This window comes from Trifolium pratense, linkage group LG2, assembly GCF_020283565.1.
Source record: "Trifolium pratense cultivar HEN17-A07 linkage group LG2, ARS_RC_1.1, whole genome shotgun sequence".
NCBI lineage: Eukaryota > Viridiplantae > Streptophyta > Magnoliopsida > Fabales > Fabaceae > Trifolium > Trifolium pratense.
The window spans coordinates 23,381,307-23,394,731 of NC_060060.1; the positions used below are offsets into that span (position 1 = coordinate 23,381,307).

At 33.2% G+C, this 13,425-nt stretch overlaps 4 protein-coding genes across 5 annotated transcripts; 2 read left to right on the forward strand and 2 right to left on the reverse strand.

Moving 5' to 3' along the window:
* The first annotated feature begins 184 nt into the window (after positions 1 to 184).
* Positions 185 to 1,195, forward strand: LOC123904414 (cullin-3A-like). The gene has a single exon (XM_045954083.1). The coding sequence runs from the start codon at positions 254 to 256 to the stop codon at positions 1,193 to 1,195; it is 942 nt and encodes a 313-aa protein (XP_045810039.1). The 5' UTR covers positions 185 to 253.
* Positions 1,196 to 1,525: 330 nt separating this feature from the next.
* Positions 1,526 to 3,904, reverse strand: LOC123910404 (soyasapogenol B glucuronide galactosyltransferase-like). The gene is made up of 2 exons (XM_045961499.1): positions 3,124 to 3,904; positions 1,526 to 2,811 (listed from the first exon to the last, which is right to left on the reverse strand). Exons 1-2 carry the CDS (start codon positions 3,739 to 3,741, stop codon positions 1,942 to 1,944), a joined length of 1,488 nt encoding a protein of 495 aa, XP_045817455.1. The 5' UTR covers positions 3,742 to 3,904; the 3' UTR covers positions 1,526 to 1,941.
* Positions 3,905 to 6,019: 2,115 nt separating this feature from the next.
* On the reverse strand, positions 6,020 to 9,820 carry LOC123911032 (haloacid dehalogenase-like hydrolase domain-containing protein 3). 2 transcript variants are annotated; one of them, XM_045962347.1, is made up of 9 exons: positions 9,618 to 9,820; positions 9,397 to 9,522; positions 8,203 to 8,285; positions 7,539 to 7,622; positions 7,189 to 7,264; positions 7,007 to 7,079; positions 6,746 to 6,819; positions 6,571 to 6,664; positions 6,020 to 6,410 (listed from the first exon to the last, which is right to left on the reverse strand). In XM_045962347.1, the coding sequence occupies exons 1-9, from the start codon at positions 9,748 to 9,750 to the stop codon at positions 6,344 to 6,346; spliced, it is 810 nt and encodes a 269-aa protein (XP_045818303.1). In that variant the 5' UTR covers positions 9,751 to 9,820; the 3' UTR covers positions 6,020 to 6,343. The 2 variants fall into 2 exon arrangements, with proteins under 2 accessions (XP_045818303.1, XP_045818302.1); XM_045962346.1 differs by having other exon boundaries at positions 7,007 to 7,109; positions 9,618 to 9,815.
* A 2,074-nt stretch (positions 9,821 to 11,894) lies between these two features.
* Positions 11,895 to 12,739, forward strand: LOC123904415 (heat shock cognate 70 kDa protein-like). Its single transcript, XM_045954084.1, has 2 exons — positions 11,895 to 12,024; positions 12,068 to 12,739. Exons 1-2 carry the CDS (start codon positions 11,895 to 11,897, stop codon positions 12,649 to 12,651), a joined length of 714 nt encoding a protein of 237 aa, XP_045810040.1. The 3' UTR covers positions 12,652 to 12,739.
* The last annotated feature ends 686 nt before the right edge of the window (positions 12,740 to 13,425 follow it).

Below are 13,425 nucleotides of genomic sequence, written 5' to 3' on the forward strand. Positions count from 1 at the left end.
TGGTTATGATGGAAATAAAATAATCTCATTTAACAATTTTTACAACTTTTACATGAAATTTAATTGTGGGACAAGACTTTGTTGCTGCTGTTATTGTTGTTGTTTTGCATAAAATTTGAGCGACGAATGAATGCTGTATTTTTCGGATTTAGACATGTTCCTAATCTTTCTGGTTTTTTTTTTTTTTTTTGACAGTACATGTTCCTAATCTTTTTTCTTTTTTTTATTCTGTGTATTTAGACATGCTTACAATATGGTTCTTCAAAATTTTGGAGAAAAGCTATACTCTGGGTTGGTTGCCACCATGACTTCTCATCTCAAAGAGATGGCTACATCTATTGAATGCACTCAAGGAGATTCCTTTCTGGAAGAATTAAACAAAAAATGGAATCATCATCATAAGTCATTACAAATGATTAGAGACATTCTGATGTACATGGACAAGAAATATGTCCCAAATGCCCAAAAGACACCGGTTTATGAACTTGGTCTTAACCTGTGGACAGAACATGTTATTTATTCAGAACAGATAAAGACTCGACTGTCGAATACACTTTTGGATTTAATATGCAGGGAGCGTGTTGGGGAAGATGTTAATGGAGAATTGATTAGAAACATAACAAAGATGCTAATGGATTTGGGTTCTTCTGTTTATGAACAAGAATTCGAGACTCCGTTTCTGCAAGTTTCAGCCGAGTTCTACAGGGCTGAATCGCAGAAGTTGCTTGAGAGTTGTGATTGCGGCGATTATCTCAAGACAGTTGAGAGGTGTCTGGATGAGGAAATGGATAGAGTGTGTGAATACTTGGACCCTAGCACTGAAAAGAAGATTACTGATGTTGTCGAGAAGGAGATGATTGCAAATTACACGCTTAGATTAATCCATATGGAGAATTCTGGGTTACTAAACATGCTTCGCGATGATAAATATGAAGATTTGTGTAGAATGTATAACTTGTTTTGTCGTGTTAGTGATGGTTTCTACAAAATATTTGAGGTGATGATTTTACACGTTAGAAAGTCCTTTAAAGAGCTTATTACTCAACTAGAAAGGTCGGACGATCCTTCTGAATTTGTGCAGAGGCTCTTAGATGAGCAAGATAAATACGAGAAGATTATAAACTTAGCATTTAATAATGACAAGTTGTTCCAATATGCTTTGTATTGTTCATTTGAAGTTTTCACTGACTTTTGAACCAGCAATAGTGAGGATTATGAAATTTGTTTTCTTATCCTATTGGTGATACTGTTTTTTATCTTAATGAAATTTGTTTATTTTTATCATATTAATGCATTTTTGTCACAATTGCACTCCTTTCTACTTATTTATGCAGTCTGTGTTTGTATTTTATAATCATTAGTCGAACAAAAAATGGAATTACTCATTGAGTTGGTTCAATGCGAATATAAGATATGGCTGCAGTTGTGTTGACAAAGTCGTTGAAGCTGGAAGCTTTCTAGAAGCTTCCTCTACGACTTGGATTATTTATTTAGACTAATTGCATTAAAGTTATCATTAGTTTGTTGATATGACTTGGTTTTCAATCCTAAGCACAAGAAGTAACTAGGATGAGAAAAAAAGTACATACACAAACAAAACCTGCTAAAGCAGGTTCAAAAGCTTAAAAGAAGAAAAAGGCTAACAAAGACAAAAGGTATGGTCCATTGGTATGGTTTGATTACTACCCTGCTTCATTGTGCTCATAACCTATAAACAACATTTCTAAATCAAAAACAACAAATTGAACATGATACTACTTCTGCTTAGGCTCAAGTGACTAATGAGTTTCAGTTAAGGACAAATTATTCGGGAGAACCTGATTTTGAATCCTGTCTACAACAATTATTGGCCAGACTTACCATCTAGCCGAACCATACCAAATTCTTGTGATTTGCATTCAAATCAGTTATTTTAAAAGCAACAAAAACATTTATTTTGGCCTAATTACCATTGAGCCTTTGGAGTTTGAGTGTCTTAAGCTCCTCAATCAATTGTATCAAATTGGCATGAGAAGACCCACCAACAAGTATAGCTTTCTTTGCATCATCACTCAAACCTTTGGCTCTTAATCTCATCTCCTCAGCTTCTTTACCATTTTCCATCACCAAACCAATAGCCTTTCCAATTTCATCCCTTTTCACAACCTCACTCCCAAACTCATTCCAATTTCTCCATTCTTTGGCCCCAACTGACACCCCAATTCTCAACACATCAACAACCAACTTCTCATTGAAAAAATGCTCAGCAAACAGAGGCCAAGTCACCATAGGCAACCCTACATTCATGCTTTCAACTATTGTGTTCCAACCACAATGAGTCACTATTGCTCCAATAGCTTGGTTCTCAAGTATCAACAATTGTGGGGCCCAACCCCATATCAAATAACCTTTGTTGCTTTCTTTCACTCTCTTCTCAAACTCCTCCATAAAACCTTCATCATCACCTTCTTTGTCGTTATTTTTACGAACCACCCAAATGAAATCATGGCTTGAAGTTTCAAGTGCATGAGCTATTTCAACGAGTTGAGATAATGGAAACTTGTTTAAGCTACCAAAACTTACATAGAGAACAGAATTCTCTTTCTTGGAGTTAAGCCATTTAAATAAATCACTATCTTCTCCTTCTTCTACTTTTGTGTCTCCTCTTTCCGACTTATCAGAAACATCTTGGTTTGCCCATAATGAAACTGGTCCTAAGCTCCAACACTTAGTTCCAAATGCATTCTTGTAATGTTCCTCATAAGCACCCTCGAAATCGTAAAAGCTATTAAATACTGCACCATAGCTTTTTGTTGCTGAATCATTGATCATCTTCATAACAAAAATTATTAGGTGATAACACAATATAAATTATACCCGGTCATTATTAAGCATCTGAATTGCTAAACATGTAATGAGTTTTGTTTTGAATTAACCGCGGTAAATTGGATAATTTTATAATGACCGATAAGAACTGTTTCTAGAAAACTGTTTTCCTATCATAATCGTTTCACGGTAAGATAGATGAATTCGCTGACATTTTTTACCATCAAACGATTAAGATTGACTGTCAGTATAAAAAATATTTTCATTTACGGTGTATATGAATTAAATCAAAATGTTAATTCAAAAGTTATTTCAAACCTTCATTAACTGTCCATATGCATTTGACTTTCTCATCCAATCTGGTAACTGCAATCTAGTCATCTCCAACTTATGCGGCAACCCTACCATCGTGAATTTCTCAGAATCATGATCCACCCTAGTGTGAGTCGCGTGTTGCTCCAACGTGTGCACTGCAGATCGAGAGAGAACACTCGCAGCATAGAAAATAATTCTTTGAATGCCTAACTTGGCTGCAACTCCCACGGTCCAAGGATGAAACATGTCACTAACTATGCAATCAGCTTCTAACTCTTCAAACAATTTCTCTATTTGTGGTTGTAGAATCGCCAGTCCGTAGTAAATTTTCGGAGACATATCAAGAGGAGTATCGGCGTTGAAGGTTTCCACCCCAACTGGAAGACCGACTTGTTTTGCCGGAAACTCTAAAACATGTGTTTTAATGGAGTGGCCGCGATTGAAATCACGGTCGATGGACTTTTGAAAAATTGCAGCATTGCCTTTGGTGGTGATTATGGTGACATCCACACCATACATGGCAAATACCCTTGCCATGTCAACCATTGGGATTATGTGACTTGTAGATATGAAGGGGAGGAAAATAACCTTCATGTTATTTGCTTCGTGAGACATCACCATTGTGTGTGTGTCAAACAAATTATCAAGGCTCGAGATTATAAAATTGATATATGGGTTTTAGAGTAGTTGATAGTGATGAATGAATATGTGACGAAAAGCTACATTTATAGATCAAGTTTGTTTGTGGATTATATTTTAAAATTATTGGGTTGGGTTGATTCACAAATAAAAAACATGTTTTAAATCTGATTTAAGTATGTTACCAAAATAAAAATTTAATTCAAGGACAAGTTGGGTTATTTAAACATTAAAATATAAATACAGTGAGTAATTTCATATATTATTTTATTAAAAAATTCTTGTATAATCACAAGAATCTGTACATAAGATTTGAGCACTCTTATGAAAGTGAAGAATCTGGTTAAGCTAATTTTAGTATGGTCATTTACTTATATTACTATTAGGGTCATGTTTAGTACTAGTAGTATCTTTGAAACACTAGTTAGAAAACCAAACCAAATAAATTTTGCATCGCAAACAAGTAAATTTCAAGAATTTTTTATCATATTTTGCATCAATTTTTTTCTAATTATATTTAGTTCTTTAACTAGTACTCCATGTTTAGTGGCGGTTTATTTATTATTATTTTTTACAATAACAAACTCATTATTTCATTCATCGAGTCCAGATAGTAGTAATACAAGATGGTATCAAATCAAAAGATCGAGAACTAGCATAAAATTTTGACGCTCGCAAGTGAGTGAGCAACAAAATTTGTTTGCCTCTTTACGAAACTTATCTTAAAGTTTAGACAATTCCTTAACAACGTTTACATTCTTATGTAATATTGCAAAACTCGGATTGATATTTAGAGCTACTCCCTCCGTCCCAATTTGATTGACATAGTTGACTGTTTTATGCATGCCGATGAATAACTTTGACGATTAATAATTTTAATTGTATAATAGTAAAAATTATAAAAATTTGATATTTTAAAAATACTCATCGAGACGAATCAAACATCTTACATGCTAATATTTATTTTTGTTTATTACTTGAAAAATAAGGTCAAAGCAATATGTGTGAATAGTGCACAATAATCAACTGTGTCAATCAAATTGAGACGGAGGAAGTATCTTTATGTGGCAGCTTTATCTACTAACTTTTTTTTTTACATTTTTTTTTCCTTCTAATAGTCGATATATATAAATACACTATATAGTCTGTGCTGTGTCTCAGTTTAATATATATTTTGTTGACCAAACAAATAATGTATATACTTTCTGTCCATCACATGCATCCCGCTAAAACTTTTTTGTTTTCTGTCCAACAATGATTAATTAATGTTCCATCCCATGCATCCCACGCTAAAAAAAAATTAATAGTAAGATATTAACGTACGGAAATACAAATTAAACCGTACCCCCACAATCAAATCAAAAGGGGCTGAAACTAATTAATATCAGAATTGATTCTCGAACCAGATTAAACAGTTTAATAAGTCATATTCTGGTGGTGAAAAAATAAAATGAATTGTATCCTTTAATGTACCAACCAAAAAAAACTGTATTCTTTAGGCTCTGTTTGAATTGATGGAATGAAATGGAACGGAATGGAGTATAATAATGTTTCATTGATTGGATTTGTAGAATAATAATGGAATGGAATAGGATGAAATTGATTTCATTCAATACCACCATTTACCTTCAATTTTGTTCATCTCCTTTTTAAAATATCCAAACAATGGAACGGAAGATTTATTTCATTCTGCTCCATCCCATTCCACCCCACTCTATTCCGCTCCGCTCCATTCCATTATATTCCATCAATCCAAACAGATCAAGTATAGAATTGGTTATGAAATGCATGTGCTAAGTGGATTAGTGCTGTGAGGATTCCTTGTGTAATGGTACTCTATATGTAATGATTGCATATGTGAATAAAGGAGGAAAATGAACATTGAAGTGATGAATGATGATAGCTTAGTCTCTTTCTTTCGGTACTCCAGTTAGAAGATCTCCTAGGGTACATATTTATAACAAATGAGTAAAATGATGATGTTTTGTACATATTTCTTAGTCCTGTTTCTACCTAATGCTGATTAGGTACTAGTTCATTACATTTTTGTACATATTTCTTAGTTGTGGTTCTTTTCTTTTTTTGGGTATGTTCTTAGTCGTGTTTCTACCTAATGCTAATTAGCGACGAATTCATTGTATATTTGTAACATAGGTAGTTGAGTTAGGACTTACGAACAATACACTAATAGAGTAATACTCCTGAAGAATAAGATTTTCTTTAAAGTTTATTAGACAGTATTTATAAATACACACACATGTTAATATAATTTAGTTAAACTTTTATTAGATTAAATATAGTACGTACCGATACATAAAAATCTCTCATTGTCAAGGGAGTTCCTTCATTTTAGTCTATCCTCCTTTCTCTGACATAACTTGTGAGAATATAAAAGGAAGTTTGAATCAATGCCATATCTGAGGCATAGGTTACACAGATCTGTCAAAAATATTTACAAAGTATGGTAATAAAATATTGCAGATAACATACACTCTTGATTATTGCTTTCACTTTTCATCTCAACATTCACAATGTCAGCACAAAAAACTGAGATTGCTTTGTATGCTCACAGCCACAAGTAAAATTATGCCTCTGGGTCGAGAATGCGGATTTGTATCTCAGAGAATGTCTTCACATCAATACCCAATAACCTGTTTTGACATTAACAGAGTCAGGGACCTTTTTGAAATATTTATAAAGTCAAGGACCTATTTGAGAGCGCCCTACAAAGTCAGGGACCAATTTGCTGGTTTACTCTATAAAAAATTATTTGTAAAGCAATAATCACTTCAGACAAGAAAAAGCTCTCACCAGCAATCAATGCCTACAGCGTTGGCCCCCAATTTATCTGCCTTTAGATCATCTCCGATGTGTAAGGCTTTGCAAGCCTCTACATTTACTTGATCTAGAAGGAAAAGAATAACATACACATTAACATATGTTTTTGCAAATGAAGTCTGCACAAAAGTAACTAATAATCACATACCTAAAGCAGCTTGAAATATTCTTGGGTCTGGTTTTTCATATCCAACCTCTGATGATATAATGACAGCATCAAATCTGAGGCGAAAACCAGAAAACGAAACATTAAAAACCATGTATAAGATACATTCATCAGATTTTGTGAGATTTCTAGTGTTTTTTCAACAAACCATCTTAAGTGAACACCTCACAAAAGATGCCGATAAAATGTAGAAAAATGAAGTATAGTTAGTATAAGCATGTTGAAGGAATTGCTGATGCTCACAAATTTAAAACATTAAGATCCTTCAATAGCTTCCTTAAGCGAGAGTCGAAATTGGATACAACAGCCATCTTAACTGTGTCACTGCTTGTCACGTTAGCAAGAACTAACTTCAAAGAATGTAGGGAAAATTTACAGGTAATGTAATAATAGCTTGGGAAAAATAAATATTTAATTTATTTGACCTCCAGCATCCTTGAGAAGAGTCATTGTTTCAAAAGCTCCATTGGGAAGATGCCATGCATCGCCTTTTGCATAGTACTGATACAAACAAAAACTGACAGGATGAATATTCTGGAATCAACAAGATAAGAACCTATAATGTCAAAACCAATAGCTCGTATTTCAGTTATGTTTCAATGGAGCTGATGAAAGGCAAAGAGAAATTGCAATTTTCTTCAAATCATTTTTAATAGGTATAGATAAACTTTTTCAAAAAGATTAAAGCATTGTACAGATAAGTTAGCTCCTGTTGATTACATCTTCATAGATTGGAAATGGACGAATGACAAATGGAACTACCGAGATAGGTTACCTCATAAACTTCTTCAAAAAAGTCTTCGTCTCCACAACCAGTGGCTTCAGAAACTACAAATTTCCAAAATGGCCTCCCATCACCCTGTAGTGAATACAACATAAAGATTCCATGTTATTTCCGTAACAAACGCCATTTGCCAATAAAAATAACATCTGTTTACATACTCTATTGAAAGAAATTAACATGGAAAACCACAGTGACATTAATATTCTCTGGAATGACAATAATACAAAGTTGGCTTCAATTGACACAGAAGTTGAGCAAGTTGTCACTTTGCATATCATGATAGTTACGTTCCTTCGAAGAGATTCTTGTCAAATTGTGAAAGCATAAAATTTTCTTGCGGAAACTACTATGGTCCAGCTAGCATATGAATCTTCTAGTACAACAAAAAGATAATGACAATAAGCCAATACTTCGTAAACAAAATCATTACAACTTTCGATAAACTTTCATTACAACATTTTCTATACATCATCTTTACAGGGTCATTACTCATAATAGAAAAGCTCAATGACAAAAAGTGAAAAGGAAAATATGGTATAAAGAACAGAGAAGTCATCAGAAGAAAACAGGCTTAAAATGACGATTGGCCATTGAAACTTAATGCACAATCATGCAGAAATAACAAGAAAACATATCAATGGTAGAGCATTTAGACCTGGTAACGTAGTTTTTCAGGCCATTTGGCAGTAAATGCTCTCTTAAATCCTTGCTTTATCTCAGCTGGATTTACAGTCAAACCTGAACATTATAGACATAAGCATAACAAATGAATACATCTATCCGAAATGACTAATAGAAGGAAAAGGGTGTAGCAATATAACAACTCTTATTAATGTGTATATAAGTTAAGATTCACACATTGGATATAATATGACCTAAAAACGTGTTTATAAGCGAGAGTCTGTCACCTTAAAAGATAAAAATGATAAACATGTCTTTTATATAATTTTCTCTCTTATTTTGAATTCTAACATATATGAGAGAATAACAATAAACATTCTATTAACAAATAGAACATTATATTGTTCTTATCATGTATTAGACTCTATTAGGTACAGCTAAACCACTAGATTATAGATGATAACGTATAAAGTATAAACTTGTATGACCAAAGTAGAGTTGTTTAGTAACGATCATTCACTCACAAGCTTACAGTGTTTTTTCAAATGCTACTTCAAATAGGGTTTGAGCTTTTGCCATTAGTATTCTAAATAATTGAAGAAATTTTAACAAGTAAAAATGGGATATGCACAATCAATGTAAACTAGTTTTACACTAACATCTAACAAGAATCAAGTATGAGGTAGTTATTTTTAAAAAATGGTTGCAAATTGGGCTATGTAGCAATATGAATCATTTGATGAATTTTCATCGGATGTCAGTCTAAGTTATATTTACACCGACCGTGCATGACCATTAAACTCCTTCAATATTTTTTTTTAAGAAGCTAAATTAGCCCACCCAAATTGGCACTAGAGAGAATCGAACCTGAGACCTTACGGAGGAGCACACTCTCAATGTGCTCTTATATTTATGAATTAGTAGTTCAATATGATAATTTTCGTGGTCCAGTGGTAAAAAGACAAGTCTTCCACTCAGAGGTTCTGGGTTTGAGCTGTGTTATTACCCTTAGAAGAGGTAAATATAAATCTATATGTAAGCGCTCTTTGAATCCTAAGGTCTTTCCTACCTTAGACCGTGAACCATCCTCTCACCCTAAATGTTTTTCATAAAAATAAAATATTACTAAATAATTTAAATTAATTTTTCAAATTATAGATAAATAAAACTCTAACACCCATATGGTGATATAGCCTAATGAGAGAGATGAGTGAAGAAAGTAAGTAACCATATTTGGATCCAATAGTAGCATAAGTCTCTTCAACAGGTTTTGCCAATTGCAAGAGAGTACCTCCAGCATCCAACAGCAATGCATCATATGCCCTTCCACCACTACCAGACCTTGATCCAGTTCCTACACAATTCAATTTAACATCATCAATTCATCATGAATCATCGCAAAATTGATGTAAAAAATGAACAAGTTAGGGAATGAGTGAAACAAAGAACCTTTGTTGATTGGGGTTGAAGATGAAGAGAGTGGAAGTGAATTGGGAAGATTGGAATTTCGAGAAATGGGTTTGAGAGCTCTGAAGAAAGCGTTGCCGGGAGAGCATCTCATGACTGTAGTAGTAGCGCCCATCGTCACTCTCGTTCGTTATGTACTAGGTACCCAACTTCTTACAGTTACATTTTACTATATTTTGCGAAATAGATTATCATTTTTTTTTTGGCATGTCGAAATAGATTATCATTAATAAAAGTAAATAGTCAAATACATTAGGTACTCACTCCCTCATCATCTTCATCTTAATTAAGTAAATTTTTACTTGATTTTTTAAAAAATTAATTTATCTGGTCTATAATTAAGCATAGATATTTTAGTTATCCAATTAATTTAATATTAGTTATCCAATCGATTGGAAAATTGCTTATGATTAAGCCCGGAGAAAATATCTCATTAAAATTAAAATAATGTTAAAGTTTTTTAAAATGTCAAATATGAACATCAGATACTCCATTTAATTAATTCAATGGCAAATTGTTAATATATTAATTTTTTAAAAAAATTTGATAACCGGGCTTAGGACCGACGAATTCAAGGGGACCAATCCCACCGCTCACTTGTGGGGGCCCATTTAAAGCCAGAGTTTTTTTTGCTTTATATGGACTTAGTCCACCGAAATTGGCAACAGGATGAATCGAACCTGAGACCTTAAGAGGGGCATACTCAAGGACTAAAACCAACACCACTAGACCAACCTCAAGCGGGTTGTTAATATATCAATTGTTATGTTAGTTTTTTACATTTTGTTAGGACCTGAACCATAGACCTTCAACTCTTTTAAGTGAAATACTTGCATAGACCATTAATATTTGGTAACAATTTGGTCACACTCGCTAGTTGAGAAAAAAGATATGTTTTATATGTGTGTGATAAAATGGTGACCAAGACCATACAAGTATTTCTTCTCTTTTAACTCTTAGCACAATTAGTTCAACCCATTTTTATTTTTTTTATTAACTATTAGTTCAACCAGTTGAACTATCCATCTCACCCAAATCGATAATTACATCAAAACGACATAACAAAGAGTGAATAAACAACAATTTTAAAATGAAAATGGGTGAGGCTGCTCCGTTAGCCCGCATGACACATATGGATCAGATCAGATCGGACTCATTAATATGTGGTCCACTAACTAATGAGTCAGGACATATTGGTTCGTTAGATCGGATCAGACGCATTAATATATACTCGTACCTCAAGACATTGTTTAGCATTACTCACCCCGGTCCTAAATATAAGAGAAAAACCACTTTTTAGATTCATTGAGAATCTAATGTGTTTGGTCTATAATATGGACTAAATACATTAAATTCTCAATGAATCTAAAAATTAGTTTTTCTTCTATATTTAGGATTAGAGGGAGTAATATATTTGGTTCACCATCACAACCAATTAGAGGGAGTATATTAACAAGGAAATTTTGATTGAAACTTGTGTATTAAATATCTTAAAAAGTGTAAAAATTATTTTCTAAATATTAACTTTTTTCTTTTTTAATATGATTAACAAGTATCCTGGATACTCCGATTAAAATTACTATAATTTTTTTGTTAGGTACTATATATATTTACCAGAAATTTTAAAAGTACTGTTTGCATTGGAAGATGAATAGTTCTAATTCAGGGATTAAAATTAGAGAGCAGCTTTCCTCCTTTTCCTAAAGTTGCTCTATTTGCTAAATAAATAAAGTTTCTTGGAACATTTTGAAAATAAATTCAATTAACATTTTAAAATATTGAAATAAAAAAATAAATTTATAATCCATGAAACAAACACATACGCCAAGTGTCACACTTGAGTATTCTTCTCGTGCAACCGCAAGAGCACCACAGGCATCATAAAGCAACGTTAGAGCATCCACAATAGAGCACTCCATTTTTGAGTACTTAAATGGTCCCACATAGACACATCATCAATTTATTATTTTTTTAATAATAGTACCTAATAGGTACTCAACCCCTCCAATGGAGCATTTCTTAAAAAGTTCTAAAATGGGTCCCATCAATAACTCCACATCATTAAAATTTGAAATTTAATTTAAAATAATATTGCCAAATTAAATTTTTTTGAATATATTAATAAAGTGGGTCCCATAAAAAGAAGAGAGAGAGTTCTTATATTAGAAGTGGTACCTATTAGGTACTAAAATGTTTTGTGCTCCAATGATAGTACCTAATAAGTACCATGAGTACCTAATAGGTACTACACTATTGGAGATGGTCTTAGAGACTCTTGAGTTCAAAAAGAATGTTGCATACGGTGCAGCTGTTCAAGCTGCTATTTTGAGTAAAGGCTTTCAAAATGTCCCAAACTTGGTGCTGCGAGATGTTACCCCGTTATCACTTGGTATCTCAATAAATGTTGATACTATGGATGTCGTGATTCCTAGGAACACTTCCATACCTGTCAAGAAGACAAAAATATTTCACTCGGGACAACAGTTGTAAAGTCTCGATTAAGGTTTATGAGGGTGAGAGAGCAAGGGACACAGACAACAATCTGCTTGGCTTCTTCACCCTTTCTTGCCCTCCGGGTACTCCTCGTGGTCAGCCTTTGGAGGTATGCTTTGCCATTGATGAAAATGGTATCCTAACTGTTTCTGCAAAGGAAATATCCTCAGGCAATATGAACGAGATCACTATAACCAATGACAAAGAAAGGTTATCAGCATTTGAAATTAGAAAAATGATTGAAGAAGCTGAGAGGTATCATGTAGAAGATCAGAAATTCTTAAGGAAGGCCAGAGTATTGAGTGAATTGGATTTATGTGTTTACAAAATGAAGAATGCTAAAATGAAGAATGATGTTAATCTAAAGCTCTCCCCTCAAGAAAGTGAGAAGATCAACAATGCAATTACTGTGGCCACGGATTTGCTTGATAAGAATAACCAACAGAAAGAAGTAGATGTTCTTGAGGTTCATCTAAAAGAGCTGGAGAGCATGTTGCAACGCCTTATATCCATGACTGAGTAGTTTTATTTTTCTTTATTTAGATTTAAAGTGATGTTTTGCTTTTGTACGTGCTGAATGCAAACCTTTAAGTTTTGTTATCATTATCCAATATTAGTATTCTAGTTTATGGTAAAGTTTGCATTGAACATGTTACTTAATTTGTATCTGTTTTCTGTCTTGTTTTCTAGTTTTAGTAGCATCTTTGAAAACTTTGCTTCTAGATCAAGATCCCTCTCAGGCTCTTGTGCTCTGGTTAATCTTTTTTATGCTTCAGTTTAGCAAATAATCTTAGTACCTTAGTTGATATGTGTTATAATTATAAACCATAGCAGAGTTAGACATCTTCAAGAATTCATTTGCCTCTTCATGTCTATATGCTTATTAGCGAAAAAGAACACTAATTTATTGTTTTTAATTTTTAAAAACTAAACATGGACAAATTTTCAATGCATAAGGTGGATGGTGGCACGGGTTTTAAAAACCATAAGTGCGTTTAATCTTGCAATGTTTGGTAAACAAAGTTGAAGGATCATGACTAATCTTTCTAGTTTAATCTCTTGATTTTTCAAAGCAATGTACTTTCCACAATGTGATTTATTAGATTCCATAATAGGACATAATCCTAGTTACGTCTATAGAAGCATATACACAACGCAGCTTTTATTACACGAAGGTTGTAAGTGGAGAATTGGATTGAAAGTAAATGTGCCGGTTTGGGAGGAGAATTGGCTAGGTGATGGAAATTTGATTACAATACCAAATTCTGTAAATTTCCGCATTGATCATCTGCAGGTG

Excerpts from the sequence above, each read along its gene's own strand:
- LOC123904414 (XM_045954083.1), top strand. The coding sequence starts at position 254 with ATGGTTCTTCAAAATTTTGGAGAAAAGCTATACTCTGGGTTGGTTGCC.
- LOC123910404 (XM_045961499.1), bottom strand. The coding sequence starts at position 3,741 with ATGGTGATGTCTCACGAAGCAAATAACATGAAGGTTATTTTCCTCCCC. Across the intron at positions 2,812-3,123 it reads CATATGGACAGTTAATGAAG|ATGATCAATGATTCAGCAAC; the intron begins GTTTGAAATAAC and ends TTTGTTATGAAG.
- LOC123911032 (XM_045962346.1), bottom strand. The coding sequence starts at position 9,750 with ATGGGCGCTACTACTACAGTCATGAGATGCTCTCCCGGCAACGCTTTC. Across the intron at positions 9,523-9,617 it reads TTCAACCCCAATCAACAAAG|GAACTGGATCAAGGTCTGGT; the intron begins GTTCTTTGTTTC and ends TGAATTGTGTAG. Across the intron at positions 6,820-7,006 it reads GATCTTAATGTTTTAAATTT|ATTTGATGCTGTCATTATAT; the intron begins GTGAGCATCAGC and ends TTTTCGCCTCAG.
- LOC123904415 (XM_045954084.1), top strand. The coding sequence starts at position 11,895 with ATGGTCTTAGAGACTCTTGAGTTCAAAAAGAATGTTGCATACGGTGCA. Across the intron at positions 12,025-12,067 it reads TGTTACCCCGTTATCACTTG|GAACACTTCCATACCTGTCA; the intron begins GTATCTCAATAA and ends CGTGATTCCTAG.